We start from the raw sequence: 25,083 nt of genomic DNA on the forward strand, positions 1-25,083 counted from the left end.
GCTGCCAGTCTGAATTCTGTCTTAATATAACGCAGGCTTTCCTGCACTTCCCTTGAAGGCCTTTCCCACCTTCCATTTTTGGTGTTCGGTGGGAGGCAGATCTGGCTGTAAGAGCTGTCGTCTTTATGGATGTGCAAGAAGCAAAATGGTATGGCTTCTCCCTAGGGAATTCACTTGGCTACTGCTGCCTCTGTGACTTCTGTGGAATCCATGAGAATCGTAGAACAGAGTTGTATACCTGGTGGGGCTGGAGGTAACTTGGCCCTGCCTCCTAACGGAGCAGCACTGTTCTTCTTGACAGCGTTGCCACGTGACCTCTACCTGGAAATGCCCAGCTCTGATCAGCTGCCGTCCAGATGCGTGGACACCAATGATTCTTACTGTTTCTTACCTGAGATTTAGCAGAAGTGTCTCCCTTCCATCGTGTCTCTCTTGTCCAAATTTTCCTTTCTGGAAACCGCCAAGATAGTCCTTCGTACAAAAGCCCTGCAGACGTTTGATGAACCTAATATATTTGGTTCCCTCCCTCATTCAGTTCCTTCCACAAATCCTGGAAGGGTCTGAGGGGTGTGGCAATACCCCAGTCATCCCTGAGGAACCAGTCAAGTTCTGCAGAACTGAATGGGGGAGGAGAGGGATGAGGAAGTGCCCCTTATGAGGTGAGATCTTTAGGAGGAAGAGGGAACGTGCCAGCCCCAAAGAAAAAGCAGCGGGTGTGGCCGAAGCTTGGGAGCGGGGAGAGTGGGAGCAGGAGCCAGGCCCTTGGGCTTGCAGGCTGAAAGGAAAGCTTTTTCTTTACACAGAGAACACTTCTGACACCAGATGTGAGGGTTCTTCACGCTAGTCAATTCACGGCGGTCCTACACTGGTGCCCTGCTATTTAAGGCCGCTCTGACGCCACCTGGACTCAGCGTGCAGACCTCAGGAGGTAAGGTCTCAGTCCCACAGGCCTGTACCCACTTCAGACACTGGTTGCAAGTCGTGGGTCCCCAGGTCTCCTACACTTCTGTCCAGCTTGGCTACATATCGCAGGTTCCCATGCCCCCCTCCTCAGGTTTGATAATTTGTTGCAATAGCTCACGGAACCCAGGGCAGCAGTGTATGTACTGTGGCCAGCTTCTTACAAAGGACATACTGAAGGACGCAAATGAACAGATGGAGAGAGAATACGTAGCGTGAGGTCCCAAAGAGTCCTGAGCACAGGAGCCTCTGTCCCTGTGGAGTCTGGGGTGCCCCACACTCCGGGCACACGAATGTGTTCTTGTTCACCAACCCAGGTGTTCGAACCCCTTCAGTCAGGGGTTTTTATGGAGGCTTTATTACGTTGGCATAATGGTTAAACCATCGGTCATTAGTGATTAGCTCAACCTCCAGCCCCTCTCCCCTCCCCAGAGGTCAGGGGCTGGGATTGCTCCTTCCAACCCGCTAATCCCATGGTTCCCATGACAACCAGGCCCCATCCTTAGAAGCTTTCCAAAAGTCCCCTCCTTCAACTATGGTATAGTTGAAAGGGCTTGTTAGGAAAAAGTAAAGGCATTCTTCTCACCTTTATTACTTGGAGCTTCAGAAGCCAAGATAAAACCCAAATATTAGAACAAGATGCTCTTTTCCTCTTGTCACTTAGGGGATGACAAAGACATTAAGCTCTCTGACCAGGACTGGGGAAGAAGATAAAATATATACACTATACATAGTTGTGTTCTATAGAAACCCAGATTAGGGATCTAAATTTTTTTCATGGAGATATAATTGACATACCACGTTCTATTCATTTCAGACGTGCAGCATAATGATTTGATAATTTGTGCATATTGCAGAGTGATCACAATAAATCTAGTTAACATCCCTCACCCCACATGGCTACAAAAATTATTTTTTCTTGTGATGAGAAATTTTAAGGTCTCTTTTTACTCTCTTAGCAACAATTAAATGCATAAGACAGCACAGTTAACTATAGTCACCGTGCTGTACTGTATATTTCTATAACATTACAGGACAGTACCACACAGGCCTAATAAGGGCTCGAGTCTGGCTGGAGTAGCCAGCCCTTGAGGGGTGGTGAGCATGAGACTAACACGGTGTATTTTACAGGGGGCTCCTGGCCACTGTTGACTCCTACAGGGAGAAAGGAAGAAGAATTAGTGTCATAGAAGGCTCTGGCGCTGTCTGTGGATGGCAGTGGTCTGAACTAGGGGATGGGGGGAGGTGGATGCAGTCTAGACGGATTTTGCAGGTAGGTTTGATAAGACTCAGGGATGCATAAGAAGTGGGAGTGGGAGAAAAGAAGAAAGCGTTTCTAGCTTGAGAAACAGGTAGAGGTTTAGTGGAGAACCAGGAGCTTCACTGTTGGCATGTTGGCTAGGAACGCGTTATAGACATCCAGGTAACTGTGAACTTTGCAGGCTGACTTGAGCCTGGACTGCTGATAGATGTTCCGGCAGGAGCTGTAGTCATCTGACAGCTGTCACCATGGGGCCGGGCGTAATCACCCAGCAGAGCGCAGCAAGACACGAGCACCCAAGGAGACTCAAGGGCCCATTATCTGAACCAGCAAAGGACACTTCAGAGTGGGCAGAAGGCGGGAGTAAAATGAGAGGAAGGGTGGTTATGGAAGCCAGAAGAAAGCAGTTGAAGAGGGTTGAGGTCAGTTGGGGCCAACATAACTGTAAGTTTGGGTAAAATGACAGGCCTGTCCCCCGTAACCAAGTTTCATTGCATCTAAGACGCCATCTATTATAAAAATCACCATTATTGTACATGCTGCTAAGACAAAAATGCTAACGTTTAGAAAGATTAGATGCCGTCAACCGTAACACATCGCAGCTTAGAGATGCTGGGGGATTGTTTCCAACCTGCATCTTAAGTGGAAATAGGGTATTTGTGGTAAGGCGGAGGCTTGCTGTTCACCTTGAGGAGCGGTTTCAATGCACCGCTCTGTTTGTAGAATAAAGGGCAGGTTAGCAATAAGGAATACAAGTTGTACATCTGGAAAAGTCTTGAGAAGTTTGGCTCTGAAGGGGGAGCATGGAAATGGGCAGCTGACAAGGCAGGCATATGGGATCAAGGGAACGCTTTTCCTGTCGTGTTTATGTATTTAAAAAAAATTTTTTTTAATGTTTGTTTTTGAGAGAGCGAGAGAGACAGCACGAGTGGGGGTGGGGCAGAGAAAGTGGGAGACACAGAATCGGAAGCAGGCTCCAGGCTCTGAGCTGTCAGCACAGAGCCCGCCATGGGGCTCCAACTCATGTGCTATGAGATCATGAGCTGAGCCGCAGATGGGATGCTCAACTGACTGAGCCACCCAGGCACCCCGTGTTTATGTATTTTATAACAGGACGATTAAAGTTTGTATTTGTGCAATGAGAGTTTACTAATGGATTAATTGGAAAGATAACTGAGTGAAAAAATAAAATGCCAGAGGATCCCATATATGTGAAATTTAAAAGTATACTGATACTATGTACTGTTTATGTGTATATGTGTGTTAAAAATAATACAAAATGTATGGGTCACCTGGGTGTCTCAGTCAATTAAACAGCCGACTCTTGATTTCAACTCAGGTCATGATTTCACGGCTCAGTTCGTGGGATTGAGCCCTACGATGGGCTTTGTGCTGACAGCGCGGAGCCTGTTTGGGATTGATTCTCTCTCTTCCTTTCTGGTTCTCCCTGCTCCCCCCCTCCGCCGCCACCAAATAAATAAATAAACTTAAAAAATTCTATAAAAGAAATTATATGAAACGTCTGCTTCTATGTTCTTGTGTTTTTTTTAAATAACGGGTTTATTGAGATAGAATTTACATACCATATGATTTTAAAGTGTACAATCCAATGGTTTTAACATTTAGAATTGTATAACCATCATCAAAATCAATTTTAGAACATTTTCATCACCCCCCCCCCCAAACACCCATACCTGTTAACAGTCACTCCCCTCCTGTTCACCCCCACTCCCTAGCCCTGGGGAAAGACAAGCCTACTCTCTGTGTCTATGGTATGACTCTTCTGGACATTTCATATAAATGGAATCTTAACAATACATGGTCTTTTGTGATGGGCCACTTCCACTCTAATATTTTTATGTTCCATCCCTGTCATAGCCTGTGTCAGCACTTTATTCCTTTTTATGGCTGAATAACATTGCATTGTTATTTATCTGCTCGTTAATATTTTATTTATTTATTTATTTTATTATTTTATCTGCTCATTAGTCGAGCATTTGGGTTGGCTCCACCTTACCAATTATGAGTCATGCTACTGTTAACAATCCTGTAACAAGTTTTATATGGACACATGTTTTCTGTCCTCTTGGATAGTACCTAGGACAGGAATTGCTGGGTCATTGGCAACTCTGTTTTAATCTTTTTTCCCCCAAATGTTTGTTTATTTTGAGAGAGAGAGAGAGAAACAAGGTGGGGAGGGGCAGAGAGAGAGGGAGACAGAATCCCAAGCAGGCTGCATGCTGTCAGCGCCAAGCCCGATGTAGGGCTCTAACCCACGAACCACGAGATCATGACTTGAGCCGAAATCAGAGAGTCAGACGCTCAACCAACTGAGCCACCCAGCCACCCCAACTCTGTTTTAGTCTTTTGGAAAGGAAACAGCCTATTTTCCAAAGCCGCTGCACCATGTGCATTCCCATCATTAGGGCATGAGGGTTCTGATGTCCACATCCCACGGGATGTGAGTTGCCTTTCTCTTTGATTTTAGCCATTTCCGTGCAGGTGAAGTGCACGGATTCTCGTGATTCTGATTTGCATTTTCCTGAGGCCAGTGAGGTTAAGCATCTTTTTGTGTGTTTATTGGCCATTTGTAGATCTTCTCTGGAGACCTATCTCTTCAGATGCTTGCTTGTTTTTAATTGGTTTGTCTCCTTATTACTGAATTATGAATTATAAGAGTTCTTTATATGTTCTAGACACAAATCCCTTATCAGATGTATGACTTCCAAATGTGACAAACACAAATGTTTGTGTTTTTTTGTTTTTTTTCCCCTATTCTGTGGGTTGTTTTCCTTTCCTTGGTGATATCCTTTGAAGCACAGAAGTTTTTCATTTTCTTGATTTCCAGTGTATAGATCTTTTGTTGCTTGTGCTTTTGGGGTCATCTCGGAAGCCACTGCCTAATCCAAGGTCATGAAAATATACTGCTGTGTCGTCTTCTAAGAGTTGTATAGTTTTAGCTCCTACATGTAGGTCTTTGATCTATTTGGAGTTAGATTTTTGTGTGTGGTGTGGGGGAGGAGGCGAATCTTATTCTTTTTCACGTGGATATCCCTATGTCCCAGCATGATTTTCTGGAGACTGTTCTTTCTCCATTGAATTGCTTTCGCACTTATCAAAAATCAATTGGCCATAATGTGAGGGTTTATTTCTGAACTCTGAATTTTATCCAAGGATATAATTATCCTGGTGCCAGTGCCAACTTTGTTTTTCTTTCTCAAGACTGTTTTGGTTATTCTGGACCCTTTGAGTTTCCACATGAACTTTAGGATCATCTTGTCAGTTTCTACAAGGAAGCAAACTGGAATTTTGAGGGAGATTGTGTTCAATCTGTAGACTAATTTGAGGATTGCCATTTTAACCATCTGGGTCTTCTTAGCCATGAAAATGGAATGTCTTTGCATTTATTTAGGTCTTCGGTGTCTTTCATTTGTCGTTTTCAGAGCAAGTTTTGTACTTATTTATTCCTAAGTATTTTATTCTTGATGCTGTTGTAAATGGAATTGTTTTCTTAATTTCATTGCCACTCGTATTAGTTTCCTGTTGCTATTGTAACAAATTACTGCAAACTCAGTGGCTTCAAATAACACACATTTATTATCTCAATTTTGGAGGTCAGAAGTCTGACATGGATCTCACTGAGCTAAAGTCAGAGTGTCAGCAGCCTTATTGCATTGTCTCTTACAAAATATTCAATGTTTGTGTTGGAAATGATTATCCTTCTCTTGTTCCTCACTTACATGGGAATGCCTCTAATCTTTTTTTTAACTTTTATTTATTTCTGAGAGAAAGAGAGAGACAGAGCATGAGTGGGGGAGGGTCAGAGAGAGAGGAAGACAGAATCTGAGGCAGGCTCCAGGCTCTGAGCTGTCAGCACGGAGCCGGAGGGAATGCCTCTAATGTTTCTTCCTTAAGTTTGGTGATTGCTGTAGGTTTCTGAGAGATATCCTTTATTGAATTAAAGAAGTTTCCTTCTGTTTCTTATTTACCTCTGAAGTTTTTGTTCCTTTTAAAAGGAGTAGGTTTTAAGTCTCATCACATGCCCCTGTGGGGGCATCTCTCGAGATTTGTTTTTCTTGACTCTTAATGCAGGGAGTTGAATTAGTGACTTTTGCTAATACTCAACCAATCTTATGTCCCTGTGTTAAGTCGTATTTAATCATGGTCTATTATATTTTTAGTACATTGCTCATTAGCAGCTTGCTCATATTTTCTTTATGAAAGTTGCATCTGTATTCAGGAAGATTGACTGGGGGTTTTTTTCTATTTGTATTATTCTTAGTTGTTTTGGCAGTGGGGTTACACTAGCCTCATAAAGTGAATTGGAACACTTTCTAACCTTGCTTAGAAGAGTTTATACATTGAAGGTTTGACAGGATACATTCATTCCGAAGGGGACTTAATGTCTCTTTTAAGGGTTGATTTTTACTGTCTTTTAATTTTCTCCACTGTTTATTTAGCTTTTCTACTATTTGAATCAGTTTCAGTAATTTGTGTATTCCTTAAAAGTATTCATTTCAACTGCATTTTAAATTTTATTGATAGAGGTCAAGTTTTGCCTGTAGTTTAAAAATCTTATGTCTAGTTTTGTTCTCTTTTTCATTCCTAATGGTATTTACTAATGTCTTTCTTTTCTATCTTATACTAAAGGTTTGATTGTTTCATTTATCGTTTCAAATAACAGGCTTTTAGCAATCAGTTCTGGATTTTTCTTGTTATTTTAACAACAATAGAAATTTATTGATTCATGTATGTTATGTGTGTGTAGTTTAAAGCTTTTTAAATTGAATGCTTTAGTTCATTTACATTTAACCTGTGGTTTCCCCCCCACCCCTAATAAATGCATTTGTAGCTATAAAAACTCTTCTGTGAATTGTTGGCTATATTCTATGGATTTTGATATGCAGTGTTCTCACATTGTCATTAATTTCTAAATAGACTAAAATTGATATTGTGATTCACTCTTTAACCTAAGATTATTTAGACAGGTATGCATTTTAGACTGTGGTTCCCTCCGTCAATTATATCTCATTTGCTTTTTATCTTTCAGGTAACTCCTCCTCATTTGAGAACACCAGCTGATCCCATCTTCTTTTCCAGTGCCCATTTGGACCCATGTGTATATGTGTATCTTTTCTATCATGTCTAGGAATCATAAGCAGAAGGGGAAAACAGGGACATGTAGTCAGTGTACCAGTAGCATAATTTCATATCCCCCAATTTTTTCTTTTTTCTTCTCTTCCTCCTCCTCCTTCTCGTCCTCCTCCTCCCCCTTCCCTCTTCCCCCTCCTCCCCTTTCCCTCCTCCTCCTCCCCCTTCTCACCCCTTCCCTCCTCTGCCTCCTCCCCCCTTCCTTCTTCCTCCTCCCACCCTCTTCCTCCTCCTCCTCCTCCTCCTGCTCCTCCTTCTTTTAGGTGAGAGGTTCTGGATCATGTTTGTATCTAATGAAAATAATCCAGAGGAAAAAAGACTGACACCGTCAGAAAAGAGATACCCTAAAATGGAAGTCCTTGAAAAGGAGACAGATAATACAATGGTGAGCCCAAGTGGAGGAGACTGGCCAGATAGAAGGAGATAGATGATGGGTCTAGATGCACCCTAGTCTTTTCTTTCCTAAGTCAGATACTCTCAGCTGTAATAGTTGTTTTTCATGACTTCTTCCTGGATTTCTCCTCTGTTACTTGGGCCTTCCTAAAAAGAAAAAGGTTACTATAAAAAATAGAATGTTAATGAAGTTCACGCAGTTCAGCATAACAGGACCATTAACTTCCTTGTTCTGGACACTACTCATTTTAAGTCCCAAATTGCTTTACACTTTGTAGCCATTACCTATTTGTGGGCTTTTTGTGTGAACTGTTATAAAATAGGTCTCCTTTAAAAAAATTTTTTTTTAATGTTTATTTGTTTTTGAGAGAGAGACAGAGCACGAGTGGGGGAGGAGCAGAGAGAAAGGGAGACCCAGAATCCAAAGCAGGCTCCAGGCTCTGAGCTGTCAGCACAGAGCCCGACATGGGGCTCGAACCCATGAACCGTGAGATCATGACCTGAGCCAAAGTCAGATGCTTAACTGACTGAGCCACCCAGGTGCCCCAAAATAGGTCTCCTTTAATTTGTACTTTCATAGAGACACTGGTCAAGATCTTTTACTACCACATCTTCACCTACTTTTCTGGAACCCATAGTGTCCTTAGACTCCAATGGCCTGTGGAGTTTACATTGACCGCAGGCTAAACAAAATGATGTAGTTCTGTTAATTAAATAAGAATAACTTTACCTAAAGGTTCTAATTTTATGGTACTGCTTTTCATTATGTTCTTAGACCATCACTTTCTCCTTGTGTTTCACTTCCTCATTTGTAATATAAGGGCTTACTACTTTGTACAAATTAACCAAAGATTACTTAAGGTATTTAGCTCCTAACTCCTCTTTCTAACCTTGTCTCCTGCCCCCAGGCTAATCTTGAAATTCATCATTCCCCTAAATATGATATGCCATGTATTACCACACCATGCTACATTTTGCCCATGTTCTTTGCTTGGGACCCATTCCCACCCTATCCCCCTTCACCCCAACTCTTATTTCCCCTAAGTAGGTAGTCCTGGAAGAGTCCTTTGAGATCATCTACAATACCTAGTGATCTACCCCTGGATAGCGTGATGAGAATATAATTTGAAAAAGCAGGTTCAATATAATAATTTATTTTATTGAAAGCAATGTTTTCCAAATATGCTATATATAAAGTAAAACTCCACATAATTATCACTGCTGCAGCTGTTTAAATTGCAGTAATTCTGAAAGGGTCAGGACTTTGCTCTGTTCCTTAAAGAGGCTGAGCTCCATTCCAGCTCAGGAATTGCCAATGCACCTTTCTTTCTTCTTGGAAGACTTCCTTCCTAACCCAACCTAATACCCCTTCATCCGTCCAGGTGCTAGCTGAAATGTTTCTTCAGGAAGTCACGTGTAAAAGTTCCCTTCCATACTCTCTCATAGCCCCTTATAGGTCTTAACAGACCTTACTAGACCTTAACAGACCTTAACAGACCTTCACTAGACTAAGCTCTGAGAATATGGGTTGTGGCTGTCTTGTTCACTACCATGGTGCTTGGCACATGAAAGAACTTTAGTTACCAAAAAGGACAAAATATTCAACAGGAAGTTAAAAAACGCTGCCCTAATAACGGGAAGCGCATATATAACAGATGAAGCAACCAGGGCCCAGAGGAGAGAAGAGTTTGGCTTAAGGTCTCAGCCATTTTGAAAGCACTAGACTGCCTGGCTCTAAGTCCCATTTTTGGTTCGCTCCTGTCCCGGGGCCTTTGACTAGTCTTTCTCTTGCCTTGGCCATCAGGGCTTGCCCAGCTCAAGGGCCCCTGAGAAGATTTCCCTGACCCCACTCCTCCTAGAGTCCCATTCAACCTCTTGATGTTCAACCTGTTGATGCAGGATTAAAGATACTCTTCACGTCAACAGGGTCAGGGGTCATTCCTGGCTTCTCTGAACAGTGTCATTCCATGCAGGTGACCACCCGCTGCCTCCTGGGCGCGCAGGAAAGGTTTCCATCCAATGGATGACTAGGTGGTGCGGGCGCGCCCTCCTCCAACACCGGGCCCCAGGCAGGTGGCCTCCGCTCTCGAAGGCTAGAGGTGCGAGGCCGGACTCCGGGAGGTCACGGTCGCGGCCCCGCCTCTCCAGGCACCCGCGGCGCTGATTGGCCGACCGGGCGCCGGGGGACCGCGCGGAGGGGCGGCCGCCCGCGCGCCCGCCTCGTCTCCGCGGGGGCGCGCCCGCGGCACGCGGCCGGGCGGGGCCGGGGGTGAGTGACGGCCACGCGGGCCAATGGGGCGGGCGCGCGCCGCCGCCGCCGCCCGCGCGGCCCCTGACGCCGGCCGAGGCGCCGCGCCGCTGCGGCTGCGGGCGGCGACGGCTGCACCATGGGCCGGCTGCTGTGGGCCGTCCGGCTGCTGCCGCTGCTGCCGCCGCTGCTGCTGCTGCTGGCCGGGGGTGAGTGCGCGCCGCTCGGGCGGGCGGTGGCGGGGCCGGGGCGGGCGGCGGCGGCGGCGGGCCGCGGTGCTGGACAGCTCCCGGGCAGCCAACAAAGGGGCCGGAGCGCGAGGCGCGGGAGCGCGGGGCTCGGCTGGGCTGCTACGCCGTCCGCGACACGCGCGCTCCCGGGGCGGGGGGGCGCGGGGGGCCACCGCGTGTGCCTCGTGTGAGAGCGGTTCCCCGGCGCGGGGGCGTGCGTGTGGGCACACACACACACACACACACACGCACGCAGGGGAGGCACGAGGAGTGTGGTGGATGGAGGGCGCGCCTGCACGCGCTCTCTGGGGGCTCTGTTGGGGGGGGGGGGGGCTTGGGGATGGTGGGAGCACTGGCGAGAGGAGGGCGGACCCTGGCCGCCAGCTGGGCGACAGCCACACAGGGAGACACGGCATTTACAGGGTCCCTGAGGCCACCACAGTGGGCGTGGGGCGCGGATGTCTTGCGGCCGCGAGGGGGAAAGTGCCAAACAGCCGTACACACAGCTGCTGCGACAATGAGGGGGGTGTGTTTACGCGCGTGTGGTGCTGCCGGACAGAAGGGGGGGTGTGTCATTGTCAAAGCCTGTCTAGACTGTGCGGGGCAACTTTATTAGGAGCTGACAAAAAAACACAAAAAACAAAAAACAAAAACACGTATGACAGCAACCAGGTCTGCTTGTGACAGCGACACTGCTGGATAGCTCCTGCGCTGCTGCCGCGCAGGGGTGCGCGTGAGAGACCTTTTGAGATGTAGTTCCCGTTCAGCGGTGCGCAAGGGCATTGGGATGTGTGTGGGTGATGACAGGTGAAATGTGGGGAGCAGGTGTGAAATGCATGTGCCCGTGACAGAACCTACTGGACGGCCTCTGAGTGGCAGACGTGGGATTCAGGTGTGTGCATGGCGGGTGGGCACAGGCATGTGGCAGCCGATGAGACAGGCCACCACCGCTGAATGAGGGGTGGGGGAGAAGTGCTGTCCACATGGGTGGGTCAAATAGGGACAGGACCGAACACCTTCTTCATGTGGCGGACACAGCCATGAGTACGTATTAAGGGGTGACTGCTAATCAGGGTTGGTGGAGAGGCGTACTGGAATGAGTGTGTGTGCACACGTGTGTGTATGTGTGTACGGGCTCACTTATCAGATAGCCTTGGCTGACTCCACTTCTGAGGGACACACAGGCGTATTTGACATGTGTGCGTGTGACATGGGAGTTTGCCTGGGACACTGGCTACTTAGTCACCTCCCGTGCAGTTAACCCACAAAGACACAGGCACATGCGAGGATCTGTGGGAGTGAAGGAGAGGCTGTAAAGGGTCTCTGCCCGAGGAGGGAGAACAGTCTGCTTGGCAGTGAGATGGGCCATTGCCATGGCCCACGGTGACAGAATCTCAGGGAAAATGACTAGGAGCAGAAAGGGGCCTCCCGCTCCGAGCATGCCCCCGGAAGGGTTAGTCAGTGAGGGTAGTTTTTCGCCACCATCAGTCCAGGGATAGCTAAGGACCAAAGGGGGTGTGCACAGAAATGCGTCCATCAGATCGTGTCTCAGACGCTCACACGCACCCGTGTCTGTGTTTGCATACCTTAAACCTTCTTTGGAAGAGGTGAGACTCAACAAATAAATTACATATTGATTAGCCTGCTGTTTCTTTGTGCGACAGCCACACCAGAGCTGGCAGGCACGGTGGGTCAGGACCCATGCCCAGCTGTGGCTGGCCATGGATTACTATGGGCAGCTCCACTCCTACTCGCCTCCCACCTGCTCCCTCCTGTGCACACTTCATGATGCATGTGATGTACGTTGTCGCCTCCCTTTTGGAGACGTGTGTGTTCAGCAGTATGTCTCGTTCTTCTACACCTTTCTATAGAAAGCCTTTGAGAACTCTTCAGCTTTGCTTCTCAGACACATCCAGACACACATAGGAATGTGCGTGTGTGGCAGGGTGATTGTGCTAGACGATGTCTGTTGTAGCTGACGCTCAAGGGTGTGGGGGCCGTGTGGCAGGTGCTGCTGGGAGGCTCCCCGTATTGGTGTCTGGCAAGGGCTTAGGCAGATCTGTACTTCAAAGCTGCTGATGAGGGAAAGGGTGGGGGTGTAGCTGATGGGAGACATCAGAAAAGGATGTTTGGATCAGAAGCAGATTGCAGGGGAGATAAAACACGGGGATTAGTAAGGCCTTGTTTTTTTCACCCCGTAAGATGTAAGCCTGCTTCATTCGCCTCTTTTTCTGAGTTTGGGTCAGATTTTCAATTCTTTGAGGCTGGTCCCCGAATCCTTTTCATGTGCCTTCTTTTTCTCTCCCTCTCTCTCTGTTGGGAGTCATGAAGTAACAGAACATTTTAGGTGCTAAAGGAAAAAAAAGAAAGTCACAGAGAGGGTAATTCTGAACTTCCAAATCAGATGGAGTCTTCAATTAAAGCAGATTAGTTATCAAGTGCAAAAGCAATTATACAGAGAATGCTTGGGTCTCAGCTACTATTTTCGGGGGCAAGTTTGAAAATAAGTAACCTCTCGCAATTACTTAAGTAATCACCCGTGGCCAAGGCTTTTGAACATATCAAGGTCTATATAAAGAAAAAATAATCATCGCAGGGGAAAAATAGCTTCAAGAAAACGGAACTGTGTGCTGGAAAAGGGATGAAAACCCAGATCCCTTTTTTCACACACAGCTTTTCAGCAAGATTAACAAAATCTCTGTTCGTTCCTATTAGATGGTTGGAAAGGAAGAGGAGTAGGGAGGGGGAGAGAAGGTGGAGGGAGACGGTGACTTCTCTGCCTGACAGGTGGAGGGGAGAGGTTTGGAGAATGGAGGAACTCACCTCATCCTCTGCGCAGAGAGCTTCACTGACTAGGTGGTATTTGGTCAGCAGAGGTGAGACATCATTGGGACTGCTGGTCAGCCTTTCCTTGAGAGGGCATATTCGTTTTCTCAAGGTCCACGCTGCTCTGCAGAGGCGGACCAAGGCCTAGGAGGGAGTGACTTTGCTCCCTTCATGCCACGGGTCAGCTCTGAGAGAGGCAACTCTCAGGTGTCAAAGAGGCAATGCAAATTTGATCCTCCAGTGGTTTTATGGAGGATAAAATTCCAAGAATTCCTGAAGAAAACCAGTTTGCGCCTTTCAATAAAGGCTGACAAAGCGTCTTTCCCCACACACCTGCTAGATGCTGGTATATATAGATAAAGATTTTCAGCCAATGGCCTTTTCAGAGATTGGCTGCTCAGGGGCCCTGGGTATCCGTGAAATTTTTATGTCATTATTGCAAACGTTTCTCATCAATTGACATTTTTCCTTCATGGACTGTGTGAGGTTTTTCTGGGTAAGTTGATCACATCTGGTTCCCCCAGTCTTGGGGGGGTACCACCTCTGCAGAACGGGGCTGTCGTACCTGCTGGTATCGTATGTAAAACTTAGACTACGCTTTCCACGCAGTGGTCATGTTTGAGGGGAGAGACCGGCTAATTACAGCTCTTCTATTAACTAGCTCTCTGACCTTAGCGTCACGGGGCCCCAGTCAGTGGGGCTGACCAAGTGGAATCAGACACGGGGCACGCCGCGTGAGGGAAGGAGGCTGTAAGATGGCCTGTTATGGTTTGGTGAGAAAAGTGCAGAAATTGGTTCAGAGGCTATGGTACAAGGAAGGTGCCTGGCCTAGTCTGGGAATGGCTGGGGAGCGCTTCTCACGAGCAGAGGCTGGAAGCGGGAGCAGGAGCTGGGTGGTGGGCACAGGTGGCCCCAGGCATTACCTGCTGCTGATTAAAAGCTCTTTGAGGCTTAGATGCCATCCCGGGTTTCCACTCATCAGTCCTGAGTTTTCCTCTGAAGTCGCATAGAATAACTGTGGTCTGTAGTATTCATATTCACATCAACTTTGTATTTTAATATATTTGAAGATACTGACCATTGCCTCTCGAATATTCTCTTTTCCTGGCCAAGAACGTCCCAGTAGGTAGGATAATATTACTTACATTTATGGAATACAGCTTGTTCGTTGGAGCCCGGTCTGTAGGGAGCTTACCTCATTTGAGGTCCCTGCCTCCCGGGAAGCTGTGGAATTTTTGTCCTTGCTTTACAGATGAGGAAACCGGGGCCCCTGGTGAAGTAGCTTACCCAGAGTGGCTCAGTGAAGCCAGGACGCAAACCTGCTTGCTTGGCCCAAGCTCTCTCTGCAGGGCATCCTTCTGTGTTCCATTTCAGGATCTGTTGACCCTCTCCTGCATACTTCTTAACTGTGTTAAGCCCCGTTCACTCGGAGGGCTTTCCTTACGACTAAATGTTGCATTCACGGTCCCATGCTGTCCGACCGTGCGTACCATGCAGTCTCCACCGTGCTCTGGATGCCAAGCTTAGGGCTTGCGACTGCTTCATAAGGTGGTTGTAAGGATCCAAGTTCAGATGACGCTTGCAAAGCATTTAGCACAATAGTGTTAACTCTCATTTTTTATTAAAAACATCACAAAAAATTTCCGTGAGCTACTCAAGCCAGGGCCCAGTGCACAACAGGGGTAGCGGGACGTATCTCTTCCCTACATCACTGAACGTTAGTCTTGGAACAGAAAATGTAGAGGTCATTTCACCCACCTTGCTTAATTTTTGGATGAGGAGACAGAGAGGTTTTAAGCAACTTTCCAGAAGACATATAGCGAGTTAGTAATATTTGTGTAATTAAGTTGTGAAACTGGCAAATAGGGCTGTCTTCCTATTCTTAGTGAGCGGGAGTGAGAGAGAAGAAGAAAAGATACCCTTTACTTTACTGGGTTTTGTTTGTTCATTTGTGTTATAGGTTAGGAAAGAGGGATCCTCCAAGATTCTAAACAAATATGTTATTATCGACACTGCATGAGTTTGAACTGCGATCTCATATGGTTCTTAAAGACTGTTCAGGAGATCGTACTGCTGAAATACAAATCACGTTCCTAATGCAGTTTTGGAAACTGTTCAGCTTAGGATGGAAGCCTGGGGAACAGTGTGCACACAGAGTCCTTACAAGCAGGGACCTGTCCTTCACTGCATCTGTGCCCTGAGCACCCAGCCCAGTTGTGAGGAAGGTGGGCACTGGGAGCAGTTTCTGAGTGAGCAAATGCCCAGTGGGTGCTGAGCCAGATGAACCTCACTCTGTCCTGCCCACCTCCCTTGGTCTCTCCTTTGCCCCTTCACAGGGAAGGCTGGGCAGTTTGGCCTTCGTGGAGTGAGAACAGCAGCCTCTGGCAGCCCCTGGGTGTCAGGAGTGTCCCCCCTACCCCTCTGCAGTCCCCCCCCCCCCCACCACCCCTAGGTTCTTTCCAGGGTGACCTTCGCCAGTCTGACCTTTCCGGCCTCTCACAACCATCTGGCTTCCGTGTCTGTGCAGGAGCGTCCCTGGGCACATGCGCAGCTGGGTCCGATGAGCCTGGCCCCGAGGGCCTCACCTCCACCTCCTTGCTGGACCTCCTGCCACCCACGGGCCTGGAGCCGCTGGACTCGGAGGAACCCAGTGAGGCCATGGGGCTGGGAGCTGGCCTGGGGGCCCCTGGCTCGGGCTTCCCCAGCGAAGAGAGTGAAGAGTCCCGCATCCTGCAGCCGCCACAGTACTTCTGGGAAGAAGAGGAGGAGCTGAATGACTCCAGCCTGGACCTGGGACCCACTGCAGGTAGCTTTCCTCACCTAAGAGTATGTGCTGACTGCAGCTGGGACTGAGGCCGTCAGGCAGAACGCCAGAGGACCATTTCCTTGTTCAAATCACATCTCTTGTCTCTCCCGCCAGCTTTTACCATGCTGCTGCCCTCCTGTACAGAGGCGCAGTCTCTGGGGCTCTGAATGCTTTACTGATCCAAGAGGCTCTTTTCTTTTTAACCTTTGCTGCTGTTTAGGGAGCCCATGTTCTGTGTTCACATAACTCTAGAACGCTTACAGCCCATGAGCGAAACCTTCTCCCCATTTAGACATGAGAGAACTGTGGCTCAGAGGAGCTAAAAGCATGCCTGAGGTCGTGCACCTGTTCGTATGCTCAGTCATGGTCCAAGCCTAGGTCTTTCCAAGGTCTAGGGTTTTGTTTGTTGCCCTGCTGTGCTGTATCATCTCTGTCGAAGGTTCCCGCGCCCTTCCTGAGGTCTCTCGGACCCTTGATCAAGGCACTGTAACTGCCTTTCTCTCAGTCATGCACCAGAGCTGTTTCTGGGGTTTATAGAGCATGGCTGATGACCGCATGCGGGCCAAAGCGAGCCTGAGGCCTGGCAGCGAGCAGGAATGTCTGCAGTTAGGGACTGGATACAGATGTGTGTCTTCATGCTTATGGCTTTGGCAGCTGTGCCCATTCTTTTTTTCTTTTTTTTTTTTTTCTTAAGTTTATTCATTTTGAGAGAGAGAGAATGAGTGGTGGAGGAGCAGAGAGGAAAGGGGGCAACCCAAGCGGGCTCTGTGCTGTCAGCGTGGAGCCCGGCATGGGGCTCGAGCCCATAAACCGGGAGATCATGACCTGAGCTGAAATCAGAAGTCAGACGTTTAACTGGCTGGGCCACCCAGGCACCCAGCAGAAGCCCGTTTTTAAATGTTGCCCTGGCAGTGTGTGTGTGTGCATGCACATGGGGGTGGGGTGTTGCAGAATTTAGTCCTAATCTTTCTTTTGAGAGTATATAGTATTTTGGATTTATGTTCTCTAATTATAAAAAGAATACACGGAGATGGTAGAAAACATGACAACTGCAAAGAAGAAAATAATAATTCATCCATGACCTCACAACTCAAAGAGAATGACTATTAATACTTTGGGATACAACCTTGTAGTCACTTTTATGTGCCACATTGGAATCCTGTTTTCACTTAAAACATTTCACAAGTGTATTTCCACATCATTAAGTATTCCTTTTTAACCTGGTTTTTAATGACTACACAGTATTTCATCATGTGGATCATTTTATATATAAAACCAGCTCTCTCTCGTTGAATATTTAGGTTGTTAACAGTTTAATGTTGCTAACACTGTTATTATATGTTTTTGCAGTTTTTTGATTATTTCCTCATAATACAATTCTAGAATAAAATTGCTAGGTGTAAAGATGTATTTCCTGGGTGGGATGTATCAGCATCCCACGGAGAAATAGAAGACACAGTCAAACTGAGATAATCCAGGGAGGGTTTACTTATAGAACAAGGGACTTAGGAAGGTGTGGGCAAGGGATAGGCCAGCAACAAGAACCCAGGGCTAGTGGCAGTGGGGCACTCAGCGCCCGTACACCCTAAGGGACAGAGGGAGGGCTGGATGAAAGCAGCCAGGAGGGATAGATAGAGTGTGGTGGAGAGCAAGTAATCCTGACAAGAGCAGTGACCCAGCAGGGGTGAAACCAGGAAAGTAAATAACCCACCCCTTCTCCTCCCATCTTCTGCCAGGGGCCCTGTCATTCCTTCTTCCCCTGCCTCTGTTGAGGAGTCTGGTCAGGAAGCAAGGACATGGCCTGTTGATGTAATTCATGGGGTAGAGAAGGATAGAGAGGGGATCTGGAGGGGGTGGAGCGTGTCTGACACAAAGGATGGGAATCTTTCCACAGGCTTTTGTTCAGTATTTCCCAATCAGCCTCCAGAAAGGTCTTTCCAGTTTGCATATCCACCAAAGGTGGAATGAATGCCAGTGTTTTGGACCCTTCCCACAACTGTATTTTGTCATTGAGAAATGTTGGTCAATTTGTTTGTTTTTTTATTTTTTTTTTTTACGTTTTTGTTCATTTTTTGAGAGACAGAGACTGTGAGTGGGGGAGGGGCAGAGAGAGAGAGAGAGAGATGCAGAATCCGAAGCAGGGTCCAGGCTCCAAGCTGTCAGCACAGAGCCCGATGTGGGGCTCGAACTCGCGATCCGCTTAACTGACTGAGCCACCCAGGCGCCCCGAAATCTTGGTCAATTTGATAGGCAAATTATAATGGCCTTCGATTGCTAGTAAATTTTAACTTCATGTATGTGTATATATTCTGACCATTTACAGTCTTTTCTGATTTGAGGCATGGTATAATTAAGAGCAGATTCCCAAAGTCCCTGCAACGACATTTAGTAGCTATGTGATTTTTGGCAAGTAGCAACCTAAGCCTCAATTTTCTCATCTAGGAAATAGTATCATAGGGTTGTGAGGTTTAAATGCAGTAATACATCTCACGCGCTTAGCACAGTGCTTGGTACGTCACAAGTACTCCGTAAATATTAGCTGTTACTACCTTTAGATTTTTTTTCTATTGAAGCTTTAGTTCTTTCCTGCCACTGTACAGATCTGCATATAAAAAGGATGCTAACCTTTTCTCTGACGTATATAAAAAACATTTTTCCAGTTTATCACTTTTATCTTTATTATAGTAACTTTTGACATAACGTATTTTTTACGAACTTGGACGGTCTTTCTTTTGAAATGTTTGAAATGTTTTTATGTGTTTTTCTTTGCTTTATGTTTAGAAAATCCTTTCCCTCCCTGAGATATATGCCCCTTTATTTCCTTTGTTCTTTTTCACCTTCAGTTTTTACACTTAACTCTTTAACAGTAATTTATTTTGGTACGCGGTATAAGGTAGAGATTGAATTCATTTCCCCCGTAAAGCTAGCTGCTTGACGCAGCGGCATATCCCCCCGCACTGAAAAGAAGTGCTAGACAATGAGATGTACTCGGGTCTTTCCCTGGGCTTTTCTCTTGTTTAGACTCTTGAGACTCTGGTCTGAGGCAAGCAGTCATTGCGAGAGCCGCGGTCGAGAACGCCACGGTGGTGAGCCAGGGACCCTCCTCAGGATCACAGTGGGATGGCTCCTTAGGCTTCAGTGAACTCACGTTTGCTCTGCCTCTCCCTTCCCTTCCCCTCCTTTTCCTCTCACGTCACCTCTCTCCTCTCATTAGCCGGTCTAGGCCTCTTAATAGTGAAAACAGCTGTCGTTCATTGAACGCGTGCTACATCACGGGCACTTTGCCTGCATTCCTCTTGTGCCAGCTCTGTCGTGTGGTCTGTTTCCTCATCTTTGCTCTACACCCGAACGACCGCAAAATGGGGACTCAGGTGCCCTGCACGAGGAGTAGGTGAGGGGGAGGGAGAGCTGCTTCGGCCAGGCTCTCGCATTGCTCTCCCTCCCACCGGGCCCTTCCCTTTCCTCGGGTGGCTCTCTTCTCCGTACACCCCCAAGGCAGTTCGTGAAAGCACAGTACCCACGGAACAAAAGCTAAACATCTTAGCACTGCAGAAAATGCTCTTGACATCTGGCCCGGCCTTCCCCTTGGCCCCATCTCCTTCCCTTCTCCAACATGCATCGTTTAATTAGCCTATTATCGTCCCCACTTGGCAGATGTGGAACTGATGCACAGGGAAGTTAAGTGCTTTAACAAGGTCACACTTGGTATGTGACGGAGCTGGATGGAGAATCGGTGCCTTTTTACTGACAGCGGCTCAGGTCTGTTCCCCGAGCCTGTGGTGCCCTGCTCCCTGTCCTGTCTGCTCGGAGCGCCGTTGGGCATCCTGACCGCCTGGGGGACTTGTACCTGCTGCCACCCCTAGCTTGGAAGACACAGCCTCTGAGAGGCCTTTCCAGCTCTGCCATGTGAGCAGGACTGCACGTGGTTGTGGTCCAAGGGGGCCTCGCTGAGCAGGGGGGCCAGGGCCCAAGTCCAGGGTGCACACTGCTCACTGGGCCATGGGCCGGACGAAGGAGTGCCTTTTTCTAAGTCACCGACCCAGAGGGGCGTCTCTGTGAGCTAGCGGTGGCCCTGAAGTTAAGCTGCGTCGTCACAGTACCTTGATGACACGGTGTTAGACCACAACAGAGGCAGAAAGTGTCCCAGGTGTGAGGCTCATTTGGATGGGGAGGCAGCCCAGACAGGACAGAGTGTGCCAGTCCCTTCTGCTCCTGACCCTGAAAGTCACAGGCTTCCACCCAGGGGTTCTCTGGAAGGAAGGAGGGCATTGCCCCTCGGGGTTTGCCCCTCAGGTCGGAGGAGACCCCAGGAGCCTTCAAAGGGCCTGCCTGGGTGAGGAGTCCGTCCAGAGGTCAGAGTGACCATGCTAAGTGCCATCCTGACACGGCCCCTGGGGACGTGAATATGTCTGAAAGCCATGCCGTGGCCCGGCCCAATCGCAGACCCGGTACCCTTCTAGTAATTACGATACCGACCCATATGTGAACACCGGGCATGCGCCAGGCACCGTGTTAGGTGTTCCAGTATAATATCTCATCTGATCTTCACAGAAGCAAGTATATGTGGTTACTCCCATCCCCCCAGGGAATAAACTGAGGCTGCGGGAGTTTGGATAACAGCCCTGGGTACTAAGGATTCAGACCTGAGTTCTCAGACTCCATAGCCTTGGCTCTTTCCATGAGGTTGCCTCTTAGCTCACAATTTTATTCGAGGCCAGCAGTAAGTAGTGTCTTGTATTTTACCACTGGTATATTCTCACCATTTTATTCATAGAATTTTCTCTTTGGTTAACTCATTGGAACTTCACAACCACCCTGTGAGCTCCGCAGGCAGCAGCCGTCACTGCTTCACAGATGCTGAAACCCAGGCCCAGAGAGGACAAGCGCTTTGCCCAAGGCCATACAGCTTGTGTGCAGCAGAGCCTGAGTCTGGAATCAGCAGCTCCTGAGCAGTGAGGGGCCTGTGCCTGGCCGCCTGCCATGGGAGCGCACCAGTGGCCTGTGTCAGAGAGGAAACAGTGTGTTCCATTGTCACCAGTAGTGTGCTACGTCTCATTGCTAGTTTGTTGGGCCTAGAAGAGCCCGAGCTAGGCTCCTCCTGCAGCGACCGTCCTGAGGCCCCGCGGCCAAAACAGCCGCTGGCGTTTCTGATCGGCTGCTGATGAGTGTGCTGTGACCTTGAGCGGGTTCCTTGTCTCATCTTGGCTTCAGCCTCTCATCTGTAAGCAAGGAACGATTGATGGAAGCCTTCTCCAGCTTTAAAATATTATGATTTTCTGACATTTCAGGTGAAAAAAGTGGTCTCAGCAAAATAGGAAGTGTGGATCTCCACTCCGCCAGCTAGCATCAAGCCAGCTTAAGACCTGAGGGGTTCATTCTGGCAGGATTGTCAATGATTGATAATAATTTCCCAGGTTACCCACTCATCCCGAGGCTCTCTCTCCTGTCACCCTCCACCTCTTTCGTTCTCCAGTATCCTTAATAAAGTTCTCTGCATGCAATTTTAATTTTCCTGGTGAATAAGCTAATTAGTGTTCTACAAGAAAAGTGATAACTCTTCGGGGTTGGCAAGTTCTAGAAATCTACCTCAGATAGGCTCACAGGACTGTGTGAAAAAAGAGGTGTTAATGGGCCCAGTAAGCCCAGAGCCCAGGCAGGGGGGATCCAGGTGTGGAAATGGGACAGGAGAACCTGGCTTGCTTCATCATGCTTCACTCCCCTCGCTGGCTTCTTTCTTAGGCACGACGTCCGTGCGTGGTGGCTTTAGAGAGCCTCCAGCGACTCCTGTGTCATCTCCTTTCACTTAACAGCCCCAACAGACAGAGAGCTCTGCCTCCCCAGCATTTCTAGAAGAGCCTCAGAATGGAAGCTCCTTAGTCTGCCCTGGGTGATGAGCCCGTCTCCGACCCAATCCTGAGGCCTTGGGGATGGAGTTCTCTGGGCCAGACGGGGTCTCGAGCATGCCTGGAGGCAGGGGGTAGGGCCCCATGCTCCTGGACTAAGAGGACGGAGCAGCACCTGCCAAGCGATGGGTAGGCATAAACCACACTGCTCTCGAATAAGGAACGTTCATAGCATGCTTATATTATTTTAGAAATCGTTTTCACATAATTTTTTTTAACCTCAGAGCGACCTGATGAAATCCATAAAAGCAGGCATGGTTAGTATCACCGTTTATAACTAAGGAAACTGGCTTAGAGAGGTTTAAAAGGGGCACTAAATTACACAGGTAGTAAGCGGCAGAGCTAAATCTCAAATTTGAGATTTCTACTTCAAGAGCTGCTACTCCTCCATCTAAAATTATTCATTAAACCACTTTAATTACTGTTGCCTGTAATGAATTTCATAGAAACCAGATCATCAAAACCACTGTCTGCTGGGACCTGGAAATAGCTTCCATACATTGAGATTGTACCTGCTCTTGGGTGATCTGACCTTCTGGGTCACTGCACACACATCAGGCGTGTTGCTAAGAAGCCCACTGACAGAGTCGATTTCACCTAGATGCTAAAAGAAAAAAAAAAAAAAAGCCCTTTAGTTTTGTTTTACACTAGTAACAAACATCGTGGTGTGAAAATTAGAAAATGTAGAAAAGAAGAAAGTGAAAACCACTCATGATCCCATCACCCAGAATTGGCGAATGTTGACATCTTGGCACATGTCTTTCTGGACGGTTTTCCCGTACGGGAAATACATAGAATGTGCTTTTATGAAAAATGGAATGACAGTGCCCAGGTCTCGGTGTTTCACTTGGCAGTATCTTTCCACGCCCGCTGACAGGGCCCTCCGCCCCCAGTTGTAAGGCTGGAATAGCATCCCGAGGAGGGCCAGGCTACCGCGTGCTCAGTTAATGCCCTGCTGCCTGAGCACTGGACGGTTTCCAGTCTGTTGTTACCCTCTCTGTGCCATGATGGGAATCCTTGGAACCGCATCACCGTGAGCATCCTCACTGTTTCCGTAGGGTGCACTGCTAGGAGTGAAATTACAGGGTCAGAGTGTTTGGTTTTAAAGCTCTTCATTCATAATCCCCCCCCTCCCCCCCATTGTGGTCCCATCAGCGGCAGACTGAGTGCCTGTTTCCTGCACTCATTGAATCCTGGCGATCACCTTTAAATATATCCGCAGATTGTCCAGTTGGCAGTCCAAAAAATGTATCATTTTGTTGAATTTACATGTCTTTGATGACTCCTGAGGTTGACCATTAAAAAGTCATTTGTAATTATGCTGAAAGCTTCTTCCCTTGTGCCTCTGTTTTATACAAGTCTATTGTGAATTTTGTGAGTGTTTTTGTATTAACACTCGCTCGAATAACTGGCTTGAGTGTTGCACTCACAGGGCAATTTTCAGTGATTTGACATTAACTGAAAGGGACATTTAAAGTGATCTTTCAAGGCCACTGGCTTGGTGCCTGTTTAAATTTCATGTCCCAAACAGGGAAGTCAGCTCATAATATTTCAGCTGACGCCGAGGGTCAAGCATGAGATTATGGCTACCCCAGAAGGCAGAAATGAAGTCCAGTGTGACCTTGATAAACTGGGGAAAGAGACTCACAAAAATGATGAAATATATGAGGGGAAAAGATGCAACTTGATCTGTTTAGGGAACAAACAGCCAGCCCCAGAGTGAGATGGAAAGGAAAAGCAAAAGCCTGGAGAATCCAGGCTGTCCAGGGCCCAGAGTTTCATCCGAGTGGCCTCCTGCTAGCCGCCAGATCACGTCCAGTGGGGAGAGTGTAGCGTGAGGGCTGTGTTCGGCTCAGACCCTTCTGCATGAGTCAAACATCAGCCAGCTTCTAGCCCGTGAATCTTGTTCACTTTTGCACAATTCACTCAGCAAATATTTATTGTGTACCTACTCTGCTGATTTTGTGACCACTCTTAAAAGGTGTGGGGAATCCAGACTTGCCACAAGAGAAGAATGACAAGGGGAGGGGTGGAGAATGAGGAATAATCCCAGTTGTTTGGCCCCAGGCAAAGAAGGCTGAATTGGAACAGCTGAGAAAATATGTAGGTTTTTATCCCGAGGGAGAGGCTTCCCACAATTTCCTCACTTAGATAAAACAGAAATGAGCTTGAGTTGTAAAGGGACCATTGAAGGTGGGTTTAAGGAATTTGGGGAGGAAAAAAAGCTGCCAAGATAGAATTGCCTCTTGAGGCACCTGGGTGGTCATCTGGGTGGCGTCGGACTTTAGCTCAGGTCATGATCTCGCAGTTCGTGGGTTTGAGCCCCTTGATGGGCTCTGACCTGACAGCTCAGAGCCTGGAGCCTGGGTTCTGTGTCTCCCCCTCTTTCTCCCCCTCCCTGCTCATGCTCGCTCACTCGCTCTCTCAAAAATAAATTTTAAAAAGCTAGAAAAGGGGCGCCTGGGTGGCTTAGTTGGTTGAGCTTCCGACTTCAGCTCAGGTCACCATCTCGCTGTCCGTGAGTTCAAGCCCCGCGTCAGGCTCTGGGCTGATGGCTCAGAGCCTGGAGCCTGCTTCCGATTCTGTGTCTCCCTCTCTCTCTGCCCCTCTCCCATTCATGCTCTGTCTCTCTCTGTCTCAAAAATAAATAAACATTAAAAAAAGAATTAAAAAAAAAAAAGCTAAAAAAAGTTTTTTTTAACTGAAAAAAAAAATGCCTCTCTAAGGAGACATAGTCTTATTCTTGAAGAGACATATTCTTGAAGACGGTGACAGCCCATGTTACCTAGACTTAGTCGTCATCTGCTCAAGATGACCCCCCGGGTCCCTTCTTGTGCTAGAACGCTAGTTCCTTCGTGTCCCATAGCAGGAACACCCCACTGCAGATACACTTGCAGCCAGCTGGATGTGTGGAATGTAAGACCGCACCAGGGTTTTAAGAGAATGCCTTAGGGAGAAGAGCCTGCCTTCTGGGCGAGGTGATTTGAATGCTTTCTGTCATTTCACCTCAGCCTCAACTTCCCAGAGGGATGGCGGGCTAGCCTGGAGGCCGGTCAGCCAGCCTCCTGGCCCCTGTGGCTGCAGAACTCTCAAGCTGTGCCTTGAGCTCGCCCTGCCAACTAGTCTGCTGATTCAAGCCCAGCCTTAAAGAGATGGGCCTTGGCCCACAGTGTGGATGCCCCGGGGAGAGGTGATGCCGCTGCCGGTAGTTGGTTCCTCGCTGCGTCTGAAGCCAAGTCCGGGTGTCGTCCTAACTGAGCAGGCCGCCCACGAGCCTGAGTTTTACACCTTTACAACTGTGATAA

General features: G+C 47.9%; 1 protein-coding gene across 1 annotated transcript in view; it reads left to right on the forward strand.

Moving 5' to 3' along the window:
- Nucleotides 1-10,089: 10,089 nt before the first annotated feature.
- The window catches only part of PODXL2 (podocalyxin like 2), a 40,474-nt gene continuing 25,480 nt past the window's right edge, over nucleotides 10,090-25,083 (forward strand). Inside the window, exons 1-2 of the mRNA XM_058725780.1 lie at nucleotides 10,090-10,222; nucleotides 15,597-15,875. Of these exons, the coding sequence (XP_058581763.1) occupies nucleotides 10,153-10,222; nucleotides 15,597-15,875 (349 nt within the window). The 5' untranslated portion in view covers nucleotides 10,090-10,152. The remainder of the gene's footprint in view (nucleotides 10,223-15,596; nucleotides 15,876-25,083) is intronic.

Source organism: Neofelis nebulosa, chromosome 4 (assembly GCF_028018385.1).
Source record: "Neofelis nebulosa isolate mNeoNeb1 chromosome 4, mNeoNeb1.pri, whole genome shotgun sequence".
Lineage (NCBI taxonomy): Eukaryota > Metazoa > Chordata > Mammalia > Carnivora > Felidae > Neofelis > Neofelis nebulosa.